This window comes from Dermacentor albipictus, chromosome 7 (genome assembly GCF_038994185.2).
Source record: "Dermacentor albipictus isolate Rhodes 1998 colony chromosome 7, USDA_Dalb.pri_finalv2, whole genome shotgun sequence".
NCBI lineage: Eukaryota > Metazoa > Arthropoda > Arachnida > Ixodida > Ixodidae > Dermacentor > Dermacentor albipictus.
In genome coordinates this window covers 32,028,258-32,045,537 of record NC_091827.1, presented here as the reverse complement: position 1 = coordinate 32,045,537, position 17,280 = coordinate 32,028,258, and the positions used below count along the sequence as shown (strand labels likewise).

At 46.7% G+C, this 17,280-nt stretch overlaps 1 protein-coding gene across 8 annotated transcripts in view; it reads left to right on the top strand.

The window, feature by feature from the left end:
* Positions 1–17,280, top strand: part of LOC135896394 (ninein-like protein) — a 523,367-nt gene that overhangs the window by 496,064 nt on the left and 10,023 nt on the right. For 5 of the 8 annotated variants that reach the window (XM_070521835.1, XM_070521832.1, XM_070521831.1 and 2 more), the window contains 6 exons: positions 240–356; positions 930–1,022; positions 2,592–2,775; positions 9,314–9,391; positions 13,509–13,547; positions 16,828–17,240. In XM_070521835.1, coding sequence (XP_070377936.1) covers positions 240–356; positions 930–1,022; positions 2,592–2,775; positions 9,314–9,391; positions 13,509–13,547; positions 16,828–17,240 — 924 coding nt within the window. The remainder of the gene's footprint in view (positions 1–239; positions 357–929; positions 1,023–2,591; positions 2,776–9,313; positions 9,392–13,508; positions 13,548–16,827; positions 17,241–17,280) is intronic. The other 3 variants (XM_070521836.1, XM_070521834.1, XM_070521837.1) reach the window with 3 other exon arrangements.

Here is a 17,280-nt window from a genome sequence, read left to right as displayed (position 1 = left end):
GCAGACCGAGCAGTTTCCTTCCTCCCCTCGTTTTGAATTTCCATGTGCAGGATAAACTAATTACGTAATCCCTCCTGGACTAATATTCGAAATTGATGGAACGAAACGTTGAATTTAGTGTAAAATAACTCTCGTCAGGATATAATGTGGTAGCACATGAATATGAAATGAATAAACATATGTAGATACGGAAAGGCCTTCGCGTTGCGTGACCGACGTGCCTCTTCCGGAGTTTCCAGGAGAATTGCCGTCTGGAGCTGGAACTGCAGGAGTACTCGGAACGGTACCGCGAGCTCCACCGTCTGGGCGAGAGCCAGCAGAAGGAACTCGAGAGCGTCGGCCAGCTCAAGCAGAAGGTGAGCAGACGACACTTCTGCCGACGTCAAAACTCGGCCGTTGGAACTATGCGACTCGTCTTTGGCGTATAAATGAAGCGCATTCATGTTGTACGATACCGTGAGCCGCGTGCTTAACTTCTTAGCATCCGCGTGACTTCACAATCAATTAATCAAGCGACTTTTTTTGTTCTTAAGGAACGCGTAGATGCCGTTTTAGCGATCCTCAGATCGGCGAATAAGGACGCCTTGTAACTGCCAATTGAATATTTTCATTTGGAGGTTATGCCGATGTTCACACTATTAGGTTGGCAGGAATAGAGCTACTGTATATGCTACCAAAGGTAGGCAGGAAGTACGCCTAGCGGGCTCTTCTGGAGCTTACTTTCACCAGCCTCTGCCTTTGGTATTGTCTTCGACCGCCGGGGGATGGGCGGGCCACAACACAAACGTGAGCGAAGCTGCAGTACGGACTTGTTTCTTTAGTTAGGGGACACCGAAAAGTGCTTCTTTTTCGCGAAACTCGAACAAGACTTGTACAACTAATTATTTTTTGTTCAGGCTTTTTCGTTGTTGTTTTGTTTCACCCTTCAGATTGCGGACTTGGAATCGGGCCAGACGTTCCTGAACGACGAGCACTACCAGAAGATCCTGCAGGAACTCGAAGCCATGCGCAAACAGAACAAGGCAAGTTAACTGCGCACTTCTCGCTCTCGCCACCCGTCGTCTTGGCACCGTGTACGCATGGTGGGAGACGGCGCCTTTTTTCGCGGCCGCCTCGACGTGAGATCGCTGATTGATGATTGCCCAGAGACGCCGTGGTTTTTTTTGTTTTTCTCGGCCCTCGTGTTTACAGCCTGAGCTCCATCGCGTTTTCTCATCAATCAGTCGACGAATAAAAATTTTTTTTCTGATGACAAAGCGATGATGTCCGAAGTCGACGAGCGCCCTTGTATGAGTCGTTAATGGTTGCAAGTGTCAGATCGGAGCGTGAAGAAAACAACTACAAGAAACGAAAAAAAAACGCAACAAAATGAGGCCGCGGTTTGTTTTGATTTCGGCTTCTTTACATTATTGTTTTGACTTGGCGTTTACCGAGAAGTGGCGCATGCCACGCAGATTCGTACGCCCGTTACTATAGTGGGAACTCCGGCGCTGTAGTAATAAGGGCAGCCGCAAGAATGGTGGTTCAGCCAGCGTGACGTGATGGCTAGCTAGTACATTAGCTTGCCTAGAGTTCGTTGTTCTTTTTTCAAACAGTTTCTTTTAGTTTGCAAATGTAACGTCTTGAACAATGCAGTTCCGTTACGGATGCAGCTACTCCTAATGATTGTGTGTGTGCTCAGAAACATATATGGCCTTCTTGCGCCTAAAAGAAGAAAAAAACCGAACTCCTTGGAAATTTAGAAATATAAAGCGTGATAGATAAGGCGACAGGAATACCTCAAGCCGCGAGCAGGAAAAATGGATGAATCCGTGCACTGATCATCATCGGTAATTCTTGTTGGAAACTCCATAGGCCGACCGGCTCGCCTGTGGGAGGTGCGTGGTTCGATCCCCCCACCGCCTGGCGCCCACTGGCCTATCGGGAGCCTGCAACTGGCCAGGAGGTGCTGCGACAATTTGATTGTCCTACTAAAGTATGCCGAGGCCGTTCGATGGGGGCAGCAAGGAAACAGCGCGATATCTGGAACGCTGACAGAGGCGCGCCTATGGGAACTTCCGATAACGCTCTCCGCATCTGGCCAAGTTCATTCCGTAGCAGAGCGAATTTTAGGGAGTACATGCGCTCATACGTTCTAGCACGCCGAAGCCTAGTCGGACGCTGGCCACGTGTGCCTCAGAATCGGCGCTGAACTTGCTGACGCGCGCGCGCGTCCTACTGAAACAAAAATCCGACACCATTCCACTCTGTGAAAGCGTATGCACATGAAGCTGTGGCCGACGTTAGAGAAGCACAACCGACGTTAGACAGGCACCACCACCAGGAGCGACGATGGTTAACCAAAGACAAATAAAAGTACTTGTCTGTAAGACAAGTCTAGAAGACAAGGGGAGGGGGGGGTAAGTGCACTTGCATATAAGACAAGTCTAGAAGATAATTAAGGGTCCTTGTCTGCAAGACAGCTCTAGAAGACAAGGGGATGAGTTCACTTGTGTAGGACACGGAACCGTTTACTGAAGCCCGAGGCGTCCCTCGTTCGACAGCGGCTGACCCCCCTTTGTCCTTGTCTGCGTCCGCCTCGGTGCGCGCAGGAGTTGAAGGACAGCAACGACGAGCTGACGCTCGAGCTGGAGACGCTGCGCCAGCAGCTCAACTCCGGCTCGGGTTCGCGCTCCTCGGCGCACGGCAAGCGGCACCGGCGCTCGGGTTCCTGGGTGTCCGACTACTCCCGCCAGGGGGGTCTCAAGCGTCGGGGCAGCGAGGCCTCCTCGTCAGGTGAGTGACGGACGGCTATGGTGTTGAGATCCCGGCCGGGCGTCCGGTACGACGTCGAGAACTCGCCGCCGAGCTAATAGAGACGTTTAGCGTGTCCGGTATTCGGGCAAGCGCGGGCGGTTTTCCGGTTTAGCGGGGGCGCCAACCTGAGCGGCCAGATTGGTGGCGCCAGCTGGTGGCGCAAAGCTTAACCACACAAACACAGAGCTAATTACTATATTCTGCTTAGCTGCTGGCGTAAATTTTCGACAGTGGCGTAATCGTGTTCACAATTACGCCACTGCCAAAAATTTGCACGGGTGGCGAAGCAGGATATGGTGAGTTACTGCAGTTTTAGCTCTGCGTTTGTCTGGTTGAGCTCTACAACACCAGGCGGCTTCACCGCTCACGTTTACGCCCCGAACAACCGGTAATCCGCCCAAACCGCTCCCGTTTACCGGAATAGCGTACAAGCTAAAGGTCTCTAATAACCCTCGTATTCGCTAGCTGGTCTGAAATCGAAGCTGTTCCTCGACTCCTTGGTGATGACGATGCTGACAGCTAAAGCCAGCCCATTGTGTATCGGGGGTTTGCGAAAGTCGATTGGCCCGTGTGAGCTATAGTTACGTGTTACCATATCATTAGCCAGCACTCCGCTTATCCTTGCTTTACCTCGTAATGTTACCTGTGCCTAAGACGATACCGTAATCAGTCTGTTCCCTTCCTTTTATTTCCGCTAATACACACATCGCCTCTAGCTTATCTCCTCATGAGACCGATGAGCGCTCCAATCAGATTTGTGTGCCAGCAATCCCCAAACCGAGTGTTAACGGTAGGCAATAGGACAATGTGTTTTAATAACTCTCATCGGCGATTCCCATGATGAGAAGTCGCTTGCGAAGTACTCCGTTCCTGTGCATTTGAGCAGAAGCCTAGAGCAACGCGGTCACAATGTTTGCGACCAGAATTTGCCTTCCACTGGTTCTAATGACCATTTCAGTGGTAAAAGAAAGGTGGCACCTCACTCTCGAATCGAGGTTGTTGCGGAGGAGCGTTCTAGTATACCGGGTAACAGAGATGTTACGGGGTTTGTCCTCAGGCTCGAAATTCCTTGCCAATTCGAACGTTTCTTTTTTTCTTGGCACTTGAATTACAACGCTTGAGACAAGGGACTGCAGCAGTTTCTGCGGTAGTCCCTTGTCAAATGCAGGGTGATTCTCCTGTCATAGAAGGCCAACTAGCCTGAATTTCCGTTTTAGTAAAGCACTCTCTTCTTTCTCGAAGATAGCCGGATTACGCACGCTATACATTAGACACTCTTTTTTATGAGATTATGACACTCTGATATGAGACAACTGTTATATGAGATTTATTTCTTGACGGTCCTTCTTAACCGGCGTTTTTATTTCTTTCTTTCTTTCTTTCTTTCTTTCTTTCTTTCTTTCTTTCTTTCTTTCTTTCTTTCTTTCTTTCTTTCTTTCTTTCTTTTCTGAGCGATTGTAGAAATTGCGCCGGCCTGGATATTTCGATTATTTGTCGTTAGTTCGTATGTTAATAAACGTCACTTACCATCGATGTTATTAAATGTTAAGGGAGGAATGTGCAATGAAGTTCTACTCCAACTTTCATATTAACTTGCCTGATAACATGATTACTTGGACTTGTTCTTCTAACTATAACTGGCATATCAAAATTAGGCCTGACTAAAACGATTCATGACATCCAAACTCGTGCGGATATTACGCTTGCATATGGAAAACCGTGCTGATTACATTTAAAATATGAAAATGCACACTTTTGTAAATGCTTGCGCGTTTTCATTTTTAACAATTCAATATAGAAGTCCATTCCGAGGTTTAATGACATTGACAAACGTAGATTGAAAACAAAGGTTGTTTTGTAGTTGACAGGGAGTACTCACTCGAAAGAACCATTGTCTAGAACCTCCTTGCAAGATAACAAACAACTCGTATATGTTATTCAAAACTTGGAACTGGCAATACTCGAAGGAAGAAAAGAAGCATTAATGAGCTGTGAGTAGGAGCAAAAAATTCAGATGGCACTTATGCTATAATCAAGAGTTCGACTAAAACTTTAGTCACTTAGCGTATAAGAAATTACACAAAGTCACTGACCGAGTCAAAAGTTAACTGAAATTTCGGAACCCATACGAGTACTTTCCTCGCAATGGTACATAATGTTCACAATGATATACAATATTCATAACGACATGCGCTAAACCCGCCGTGGTTGCTCAGTGGCTATGGTGTTAGTCTGCTGAGCACAAGGTCGCGGGGTCGAATCCCGGCGATGGCGGCCGCATTTCGATGTGGGCGAAATGCGAAAACACCCGTGTACTTAGATTTAGGTGCACGTTAAAAAACCCCAGGTGGTCCAAATTTCCGGAGTCCTCCACTACGGCGTGCCTCATAATCAGAAAGTGATTTGGCATGTAAAACCCCATAATTAAATTTGTTTAACGACATGGGCTCCTTATTCGCATTAAAGCGGGTGCCATATAGGGCGTTCCAACTAAAGTTAGCCAAGATGAAAACAGAAAATAAAGATTTGAAACATACGGCGCAAGAAACGATTGTAAGACTTACGGTGTTTTATCGTCGGACCACTGATGGCCGAAGACTGAAGTATACTATCTTGCATTGCGATTTTTAAAGTGCATAAGCATTTCTGTGCCTATCCAACGAAGAAACCCGGCCATCCGTACGTCACGTAAGACGAGATTGCTTTCAAAATGGGGCCCGCAACAGCGACCGAGTTGACCGCCATGCTGCCTCTCGCTGCAACGCGACCCAAGTGGCGAGAACACAGCGCACACGAAGCTATCAGCACTCGTCGCACTCTGTCCCCATCGCAGATCGTGTTCAAGATAGGGCCCGTGCGGCCACTCCATACGTAGCCGCCGCCGGAGTTCGGTTAATTATGGTTCGCTTCGAGAGGAGGCGTCTACTGTTCAATTACGTCACGTAGTCCACTGTTGCACTGTATACACTGTATGCACTGTTCAATTACGTCACGTACTACAGCGCGCGTCGGCCAGTGTTGTTCTTCCACGAAGCAGCAGCGTCATCCAAACTCACCATGGTATATAGCATGTGTGAACATGGCTACTACTCGCCTCTTTCTCGTCGTCTCATTCTGGTCTCAGTTAACATTTCGGTGTTGCAACCGCGCTTCTCAGTTTCGTGATTATTTCGCAGTGTTTCTCGCAATTACACCAAATAGTGAAAGCATATGACGACGAAACAGCAGGTGGTTCGTAGCAAACACTTAAGCATCATTTAGACAATGCCCACAGGAGGTTCCGCGTGTAATTTTTTTTATATTGTCGCTTTTCTACCAACTTGGCTAACGTTAGCTGGGACACACTGTACTACTGTGCCTCTCGAGTTATGAACGGCTCGAAATAACAGACGACGCAGTCTCGTTCATTATAACTCCTGCGCGTGACCTGTAGCGTAATCGAGACAAATCGACAGAAGCCAGAGGGGAAGAAAAGAATACGAAGAAAATCATAAATAATAAAAACAGTAGTGTTTCGTGGTTCTTCCATCCTCGGTGTGCGTTCACGCTTCCGGTTCCGGCGAGCACGTTTCCGCGGTTTTCATCGAGCCATCGTTCAAGCGTGAAATGAAGACGGAAAACGTCATTTATATATATATATATATATATACACACGCTCCCCCTTCCCTCTTTATTCCTTTCAGTTTTTTGCCGGAAGCAGCGCCCGATTTATTGGGCCCGTACCTTCTTTCGTATTTGCGGCTTCATTTCATCTGTCTTTAATGTCCCTCTTAGACGTTTTACGTCAGTTTTAACTTCTGCTTATATTTTCCCGCCGTATACGCTTCTGCAGATCCATACGACTTCTGCTCTTACGTTGTCCGCTCTTTTTTTTTTAAATTTTAAACTCTAGCGTTTGTTTTAGCCACGGTGTACGTATGTGCTTCTTCCTAACTGCAGCACTTCTGCTTCGTCTTCTGTATCACTGTTGTCGTCTGTTTCACGATTGTCGTCTGCGTTAACCCACAGCGCTCCTCTTCCTAGCCTTTTCCTTCTTGTTGTTTTTTCCATGTCGTCTGCTTGCCACCACATTCTAGATATGCATGTTCACTTTTTTTTTTTTCACTTGTAAGTACGGTACAGTCCTGTGCTGCTTGGAAGCATACGTTTCCTGCCCTAGCGAACGAAATTGTATTGGCACCACCGACACTGTTTTTCTTTATTTCTTTCTTTTTTCGCGGCAATTTTTCTCAACCCTCACGAGGCGGCGCCGTTGAGAACCTTGCACCTGAGCGCCCCCTGGGTCTCATTCGTCATTTCCAGACGACATGGAACATTGCGACGCAGAGGTGGCACCATGTCGTTTTTTTTTTTATTTATCAGGATACGCTCTGGAAAAGTGTTCTAGTAAAATAACATAAGTTAAACACACGCAGCAAAGCTACGGTATTTCGCGTCCTTGCCCAACCCAGGAACTCGACTGATTCAAATTTTTCTTTTCTTTTCTGCTTCACCCTTGAGGACGCAGGCTGCTGTCGGTGTTATTTATAGGCGTCATCCATCTAGTTAGTTGCGTAAAAATTCTGGTGACATGTTTCCCTGGCGCTTAATCTCGGCGTCCTTTATGTTTCCCAAGTTATTTTTTTTTGTCTTATTATAGTAACGCCAGCACCGCAAACTTCATAACTGTCCTTGTGTTTCCGAACTTTAAGCTTGATATCTCCCGCTTTCTTTTTTTTTATTTACTCGCACAGCCGTTCGTTGTGATTTCCTGACGTCAGGACGGGATCCAGAATTCAGGGAAACTGAGGGGCTCAATTTTTTTAGCAGCAGCGATGTGAACTCAACTGATACAAAAGCCAAGGAAAGAATAGGACTAATTAAACTAATTTCTTTCTTTTTTGGTGGGGGGGTGGGAGGAGGTCCGGGCTGAAATGCAGCACTAATAGACTATGTCCAAATCTAAGCCCCAGCGACGGTGTCCTCAACCAATCTTGAAGGCTATGCTCCCGTTGACTGCTCTCGCAGGAAGCAATTGCTCAGGGGTAAACGCATCACAGACGGTGTTTCGGACAGTGCCTATTCTCAGTGAGGGTTGAATTTGCGACAAAAATTGAAGAACGGGCAACTTCCTGAACTCGCCACCTCCGCATGACAATACTGACAATACTTGACAATACTTGAAAATTTGACAATTCTGCGGTGGCTGAACCCCCCCCCCCCCCCCCCGTCCGCTTCCTTGGGTAATTTGTATGCACGTACTAAAACCTAGCGCTAGGTGTGTTAGCCAGCGCCACTTGTGTTCATGGCGTCGAATGTGGAACATCCTTGCAGCGGCATCCGATTGGAAGCAGACAACTGCATGCAAGCTATGCAACGAGTAGCAGAAGTCGGCTGGTAACACTCGTCTAGTAGATTTATCTTGTTCTTTTCTTTGAAAACAGTTTGCAACATTGTATTTTGAACGAAAACGGCGCAACTTGTACATTTCTAGTGGCGCTGTTGTTGTTTTAAACCTTTTTCGTGTGTGTATACTTACCCCTTATTTTACAACGCTCCTTCCACTTAACGTTCTACCGCTCTACTTTGGTAAACAGGCTCCTTGATCATGATTTCTGTTGACAATCCCTTTGAATATAGACGGTGATAAACAATCCCCGAGCCTGCTTGAGGTAATCAGATTTTACTACAGTGGCGAGGTAGGTTATCCAACGCCGCCTGTCGATCGAAACGATCGCTGCGTTTTCATTTTTGTACTTTAAAGCGCGCCTCCGCGGTTTCTGGGGGGAAATATTGCAACGGTTGCTCTGAGCGTCCGATCAAAAAGAGGGACGTTTCTCAATCGACTTCTCGTCGCGTACAAATAATTGGGGAGCGTCACTAGAGCTGCATTGTAGGCTTCCCTGTGGGTCCCTAAAGAAGCCTATACTGTAACTGTAAGCGTTACTTACTAGCAGGGCCCTCTTCATTTGAATAGAGGATTCGGAGAAAGGTGCTATACTTCCCTGGGTAAATACTGTTAACACCGCCACACTGTTTCGTCCATCCGTCCGTACGATGAAGTCGAGGAAGAGCTTCGTACCGTTCGCTAAAATCATGGTCTATCAACCTCACGCGCAAAGGCGTTTTACACCCGTCCGCACCATTGTGAGAGCATAGTGTTGGTATAGCTGGTCGCCATTTACCGCAAGGAAGATTTGCACACAGCAAGGTCATCGTCGGTTTCTATCCTTACTGTGGATTAGCCTTTTTGTGTCGGTAAATGTGTAATTCTTCCCATTCTTTATTACCCTCTCAACTAACACCGTCCCAGGGAAACGAAGCGAGTGATCTGCAGACGTGTCAAAAAGGTCAAAAGAACAAAAAAAAAACGAAATGAAGCGAACGTTGATCTGTATGGTCTTTCACGCTCTGTTACCTCATATTGCTGTCTTACTCAGTGCCTTCGTTGTCTTTCTGCTCCCGGTTTCCCCAATTTCCCAATCCCCCTTTCCCCAATTTCTCCCGTATTCCTGGCCCACCCCTACCTGCACCGCAGAGGAGTCGGATGACGACATCCCTATTGCCGGCAAGATCCGCAAGCGAGCCGGCTTCTCCGCGAGCACTGGCTCTGAGGGTAAGGTTTCTTCACTTCCTTCCTTCTCTGCCTCTCAGTCTTGAGCACGTTTACTTCTTTATCTTCTCAGCCATATCTTAGTTCATAATCTCGTTCGCGTTCACTAGGGGTCTCCGTTTGTCTTCGCCTTTCTTTACCCGCGACATTATGTGCGGGGGAAAAAGGAGGCTAGAACGTGAAGCTCCTTAACGTCCTTCCTTATAATATACATTTCTTTTTCTCTCTCTCTCTGCCTTTCTTGGAACCCACTTACGCTTGACTTGGTTCAACCATTTTGTGGGGTCGTTCATTTCGTACTGCACCCTTTCATATCTCTCCGCCTTTATTTGGTTTATTGTTCTTTCTCTCGTTGCTTCTTTTCTATTCTCGCTCGGCTCACTCCGTCGCTGGCCATAATTTTCATTGTTTTAGCTTCCTGTCTGGTCTTTTTGCTTGTTGTCTGCTGTTCTGTTTGCGTTCTTCACCGTCGTCTGCTTCCGCCGCCGCCGCCGTCTGCATCGTCTGCATTCCTCTTCTGTCTTCCATAACTGCCGTCCGCGCCGCCGCCATTTTGCCGTCCATCGGCCGAGACTTTTTTGTTTCTTATTTTTTTTCTAAGCTGCCTTATAATACGCGTTGACTTATGAGCCCCACTTCGTGGCAAGCGGCTTCTCTTTCTGCCCTTCTGCTCTCAGAGCTGCAGCACCCCAACTTTTCTTGCCGAGAGCCTTCCCTTATATACCGCCATTCCAGACGCCATCACGTTTAACTTCGCTTTGTCTTCTGCTAAAGCCTTCTTTCGTACTTCTGCTTCGCGTTCGCGTCCCGCTCTCCCGCGTTTCCTGCGTTCGTTTGTGTCATCTTTCGACTCTCTCTCTCGGCTTTCTCACCACCTCACCTGCCCTGGTCAGATCATCATTTCTCGCTCATCGCGTTGATTGCCTTACAATTTGGGTTTCTGTTTGCGCCTTATGATCCATGTATCATCGCCATAATATACGATAATATACGAGTGGGTGTTGGATTTCGTGTCTCTTCCTCCCCCCTTGGTTTATATATATGTATATTTATATATATATATTGCCGGCATGTGGCGCTGCCCGCAGTATGTCGGTCATATATATATATATATATATATATATATATATATATATATATATATATATATATATATATATATATATATATATATATATTGCCGGCATGAGGCGCTGCCCGCAGTATGTCGGTCCCTCGGCGTTTTCTCGACTGTCCGTGCTTGTGTTCCGCTTCGTCGCTTATATGAGCGAGGGACTTCTGTTTTATTTTTATTTTTTTATTTGCGATTTTGGGCGTACATCTCTGCGTACGTATAGCTTTTCTTTGCCAGTTTGAGTGTGTTGATAATCGTTAACTTCCGTTTTCTTATATATTTTTTATTGTGCTTATATCATTCGTTTCGTTTCACCTGCGTTACGATTATAAAACGGCGAAAGACAATAAGAACAAAAACGAAGGAACCAAGTCCCGTTCTCAGCGGTCTTCATAATGCAGGCTCCGTTATCTTAGCTTCTTTCTTGGATCGTGGAGAGTGCGGCGTGTGGTACGGTGAAATCTAATAGCGCGAATGGACGTTAACCGCGTTCTCGTGGGACGGCTTTTATCGGGCTCTGACCGTGTCTCTCTCCTCCACTTCCAAAGTAGCGGCTGCTTCTTCAATGTCGTCCCCACTTTGCTGCCGACTTCACGCTGGCGTCGTTCCGTCCTGAACTGCTTGTTGATGCTGTGCCGCCTTGCTCGTTATATTCGTGCGTATCGCGATCGGTTCTAGGCTCGGAGCTTATTCCTTATTTCTTTATTTTTTCCTTTATGATCGGTGTCGTGCATGTGTTGTCACTTTGCACTCTCTATGCATTATGCCCTCCCCCCCACCCCCGCCTGCTTGCCCATTATCTTGCTCAGAGATTGTTGAGATCCTTTATTACGCCACTTTTACGAAGCTTTCTTAATGTATTTGAAGATATTATCTTGTTCTCTTAAGGAACTGCAGAGTTGATTTCTGCCATGTCAACTTCTACCTGCAGTTATACGATTATACGATCTTTTAACTGTCGCCTATTTAGGCAGTAATCTTTTTCTTTGTTTTTGGATTTTCAGCGGCTCTTATACATTCTTTTTGTAAATTTGCATGAAAAAGCAGGCTGTACATTCATGCGTTGCTGTTCTATGTCTTAAATGTTAGTCAAAGTAACTGAAATTTGTGCTAATTACCTTGTTGGCTGAAACATTTTTCTTCGTTTGAATGACTAAAATAATGAATAAAGAAATTGCACTTGCAATAGCTCCACGCAGTGCTTAGAGCTACATGTGTTTCTGCATTACTGACCACGTGTTCTACTTATATATATGAGCTGGCTAAATTTGAAAAATAGGAATATTTTGTTACAATAATAATGATATTAACAATAATAATGGTAGTAAGCTTTGTTTGCGCTGTATCTTCTGTGACTGATGTTCTAACCCTGCCACTAACTCTTTCATCTTAACAGTACCTTACGGAACGCTTAGCTAGTAACAGAGCCAGCGCAGTTAAAGCTCGATCTAACGAAACGCGATTTTACGAAGTTCCCGATCTAACGAAGGAATTTTCATTTCCCCCGCCGGTCCAGTGTTGTCGTCAACCTGAATTATCGAAACTAGCTTGCGTTAAACTCGATTTAACGAAACTTTTCCGCAGATAAACGAGTAGAAAAAAGAAAGCTGTGATTTCCTTAGAATTTTCACGAAGACGGGTTTTTCTTTAAGCGTGCTCTCCAGCGCTGTCACGTCAGAACATCTAGGCACCCTAGTCACGGCCCCTAGCTTTATTTTGACGAGACTGTACGCCGCCCCCATGCACGGAATAACGGACTCGGGCGTCGGTTGTGTTTTTACGCACCAGATGGCGCTAGGGGATGAGGATAGCTATAGGGGCTTGTTGGTGCGGCACATCTTATTTTGTTGTAGCGCAAGCTGAACAAGGACAGCAGAAAGGCACATCTGACACACACAGCGCTAACTTTCAACGACAAATTTATTCCCGTTCTCATCGCTGTATATACACCCCCGAAATGACTTAGAACGCGTGTAAAATTTCGGTAAACGTGTGGTTCGGTAAACGTATGTCTTACTTATGGTTCCCAGTTTATTTTTACCGAAATTTTACACGTCTTGTATGACGTTTAGTGGGTCTATATAGAGCGACAAGAAAGGGAAATAAATCTGTTGTTTAAAGTTATCGCTGTATGTGCCAGATGTGCCTTTCTGTTGTCCTTGTTCAGCTTGCGCTACAACAAAAATAAGGCGCTAGGGGCAACGGTGGTTGGACCACCCCCGCGGGCTTTCTACACGCGCAAGCTCAGGTTAGCGGCAAATATAAGGCCGTGGTATCTTTTGGGCGTCGCTACGTTACAATGGTAGATTTCGAAGGAGTGCAAAAAATCCCTTACTCAATTTTCCGAACTTCCCAATTTAACGAAATAATTCGAACGTGGTCATATGACTTCGTTAAATCGAGTTTCAACTGTATAACTGAAGCACTTTCGCTTTATCAGGGGAAGAAACTGGCTGATGGGACACATTAGGCTGACATATACGCACTAAAATGTTGTCGCCATGCCTTCAGGCCAAACTTGAGCGGTAATAGATAGCCAAGCGCTGATTGTGTGTTCCTTTTAAAATGTACTCTGCTGTACACGCTGCGTCAGTGTGAAAGGGAACATTTGTTCTGTAAGCCCGCCTATCCCCAGCAATATTGCAACTTCCTTCAGCGCATGCACTGAAACAAAAGGTAGGAACAAACGTTAAAGGCGGTGTTCCCTTTCACATTGTCGTATCATGTACTTCGTAATGCCAATCCCCCCTTCTTTCCGTATCACTGCTTCCTTTTTCTTTTCCTTCTTCATTTCTGTTGCGCTTTCTAATCGTGCAATGTGAGACTTTCTTGCAATGTCTCAGATGCATTGAGAGGTGACTGATGTACTTGTTTGCGCTGTTGCTTTAACACTTTCCTTTGGCAAAGCTTGCCGAGTGCAAAACGGCGATGTGGCATGGCTTGTTCCTGTGAAACGTGGTGATGGCTGAATGACTTCTCCTCTCTTCTAACGCAACTTCTTTGCAGGTTTGTGGCACGAACTCACGCTCGCTCACTCGTCTCATAGTAAGTCGTTTAACTTGAACGCAGTGCTAGTTAAAGTGTCTAGTTTACTTAGATTTAGTTTAAAGCGCTTAACGCATGGCACGTCGCTTATTCGCTGCGTTCTCATCTTTGTGTTGCTGGCTGTAAAACGTTATTGATTGCAACACATTTTTTATCTATTTATTACTGCCCAGCATGCGCAGATTTTGGCGTTCCTAGTTACGGATTCCTTTACGGATAATGAAAGCGTCATCCTTATGCAATTATGGACTTTAAAGAACAGACGGAATCCTGATGCCGCAAGATGTGTGGCATCGGGATGGCAGAGGAGCGGTTTACCAAATCACCTAGTTCGGGGTAGTTAATTTCCTGGCACTAATTAATATTTTTTTGTATTAACGTGTTCTCGGTTTCTGCAACTCGAACCTAGTGGAGAAGGGGTCGCGAAGGGGTCGCAGTGTGACGTGGGAAAATGCAGGATTGCTAGGATGATCACAAGCCTCCCTCATAAAAATATTTAGCGTTGTATACGTAAATTCGCTAGGAGTTTGTCTTTTAGAAATCTACAAACGCTCCTTTTACCATTTGATCGACCTACCGAAGACGGCCGCATGTAAATAATAGATAAACCGCATGAATTAGCGCATAAGCATTCGTTTGTGAAGTCTATATGGACGACTTTATGTTTACTCTCGCTGACTGTTGGGGAAAGCATCTCCATATTTAACTAAGACAGTACATATTTGCAGTTTAGTTCTAAGATAGCCTAAGGATAAATAAATCTGCAACCCTTCATGCCAAATGAAGCTGTTGCGTGCACGTACTAGTGGAATATCATCGTCTAGATGGAAGCGCCCTTGTAATTTTACATTGGGAACCAAAGTCACGCAGACCACGTGCTTTCAGCGACGACCGCTTCTGATTATTAGAAGATAAAATTATTATTATTTTTGGTGATGAGTTTAAACGCCGTAAGGATCGATCGTGAGGGTAGAAGTACCGTGCACCACTGGGATGCGACACACCTTATTGTGCTTATTGAGTACGCTTAACTTCGCCGACCTCGCGCAGTGCAGTTATCGAAAGCTTTGAATACAGTGCCTCGTGTACAACCAATTGGTTGTACACGACAATAAACAGTTTTGGAAGTTAGCGCTGTTTGTGTCCCTTTGTGTCTTCTCCTGTCCCGTCTTTGAATCACGCTACCGTACTCCCCTTGAAGACAATTGGTAGGGACATCCGTTAAGACGGGTTGGCGTGCTAGTTGGTTTGAATTCATGATAGAGCGCGTAAGCACGAGTTAACGACGACGTAGAAAGAAACGTCCTCGTTCAGTCGCGCTTACGCACTCTGTCAACGACATCCGGGCTGCGTGTTCCACAGAATGGAGGAGGAGGAGGCGGAGAAGGAGAGCTCGCCCCATTGTGCGCCGCGCTAATCCTTCCGTGAAGCTTCGGGGAATCTTTTCACGTGAAAAAGCGTGCATTCTTCTCGTTTTTTTCCGGCTCAACCATACAGTACCGTGGCTTGTTGTGCTTGCTAGACGTGTAATTAAGAAGAGGCTCTAAAGAGAGAGAAAAAGGGAGCAGCTAAAGCTGTATTGGTAAGTTACTCTTCTACAGATACAAAAAAAATAGAAAAAAAGACCACTCTTACCGTGAAAGGAGACTCGGCAAGCCAGAAATGACGCAGCAAATAAATACTGGTGGCGACGCCACGGTAATTTTCGCGCACCAACTCGACATGACGTCATCGATTTTGACCTTGTTTGCTCGGGCCTCGTTAGTTTTCCGCGAGTAAAGATGGAAGTAAAGGAGCCAGAGAGAGTGAACTTGGCAATTTTCGGGGATTTCTGTCGTGCCCAAAATAGCCCAGCTGCCGAAAAACACGTTGAAATCCGTGACGTCACGCGAGGTACCGGTGCTTAGGTCACGGCGCGATAATCTAAACAAAAAAGAAATGAAACTTTGATTCTACATTTCCTGTTCTCTTAATCGACCTATTCCCACGAAATTAACGAAAATATTCTTTTGAATGAACGCTTTACCATTTCGAATTAATTTGCCGTTTCTTTTTAGTGTACCTTTCAGAAGCATAGGAGAGGCGACGCTAAGCGCCTATCGGAATAGCGAGACGTGTACTAAGGAATAATCGCCTGCTGCGGAGCATCGTATGGCTGGAGGAGTTTAGACAGTGTTTGCGCCGCGTACGTCAGGGGGCGCTGTCGGCGCATGTAGTGCAGGGAAGAGCTTTTGTGCAGACTTTTCGTTTCCCCTTGGGTTCGTGCTTCACCTCAGTGACCCCGCGTTGCGCAGTACAACGAAAACTGTGTTACTGTAGCGACGAGAACCGTCCGCATAGGCAGAGGGATTCGCCGATGGCGCTACGCTGATTCATCTGTGATAATTAAAATGGTGGTGAGCTCGGGAAGACTAGCGAAAGACAACTGCCGAGTCGTTCTCATGGTTCGCGTTCCCGAGCGTCTGACGGGAGTCCGTGTCGTAATGACGACCGCTGAAAGCGAGGCACAATCTCGTGCTTGCAAGATATTAGACGATGTGTTTGAGATCTTGAAGTTCTTCGGGAATACGGTTGCCTGCCTGAAGGCTGAGGCAATGACCCTTCCTAGGGAAAGGTCTTAGCACCTCTGGTGGACTTGGTAGGTAAGCTAATGATGGTGGTAATGGACACGTTGAGGACCCGTAGCTTTCACTGAACTGCATGGCCCAACTTGGTGAGACCGCGTTTAATTCGGGTCGATCATGATGAGTTCATGAGCACCAGGAGTTCACAAAAAGGTGGCAGATAAAGAAGGATAAATCGGAAATAAGTTTATCACTGAGAACCTCATGGTGATACGTCAGTATATGCAGTTGGGACCCTTGAACTCGTGACTTGTTCCGGAGATCCATGGGTTTACTGCTAATGATTACTTACGATTTGTTGTACTATCTACAAATGTAACGCGAACGCATAATTCGAACGTTACGCCCATGTATAGGGTAACAAATACATTTGCAGTGCGAAGAATAGCACAGGCGGGTCAACGTTGGTGCTATAAGGAACGTGGGTTTTAAAACCCGGATAAACGGATAAGTATGTTTGTTAATTTCCAGCGTCTTCGAGTTCGGAAAGTAAGTTTCAAGGACGACGGGGCAAGGTTGGGGTAAAAGGAACGTTGGTTTTAAAATAAGCGGAAACAGATAAGCAGTTTTGTTAATTTCCTGCATCTTCGAGTTGGGCGGGGAATAAAAAGTAAGCTTCGAGAACGACGAAATGATGCGATACGACGACTGCGCAGGCATCCTGCCCTGCGTGGCCGACGCGTACCAGCTGACCCTGGACGCCGACGATCTGGGCGAGGCGCAGCGGGAGCCGCTGGAGCGGCTGCGGGCCCGCTTCGAGCAGGCGCTGCGCGACATCGAGGAGCGCTGGCGGCAGCGGGTCGCCGATCTCGAGGCCCAGCTGTGCGGCCAGCCGGAAGTGGACAAGGACTCGATCGACTGCGCCCAGTCGACCATCGCCAAGCTGCAGGACGAACTGAGCATGCGCAGCGTGCTCGCCGAGCGGCTGCGCGCCGACGTCACGGCGCTGCAGAACCAGCTCGCCCAGCAGAGGGAGCAGCTGTCCGCGGAGCTGTCCGCCCGGGAGCACGAGGTGGCGCAGCTGGGCGAGATGAAGAGGGCCTCCGAGACCACCGCGCAGGCGCTGCAGGCGAGTCTTTTGCGCTTTATACAGCGACAGCGCGTCTTCT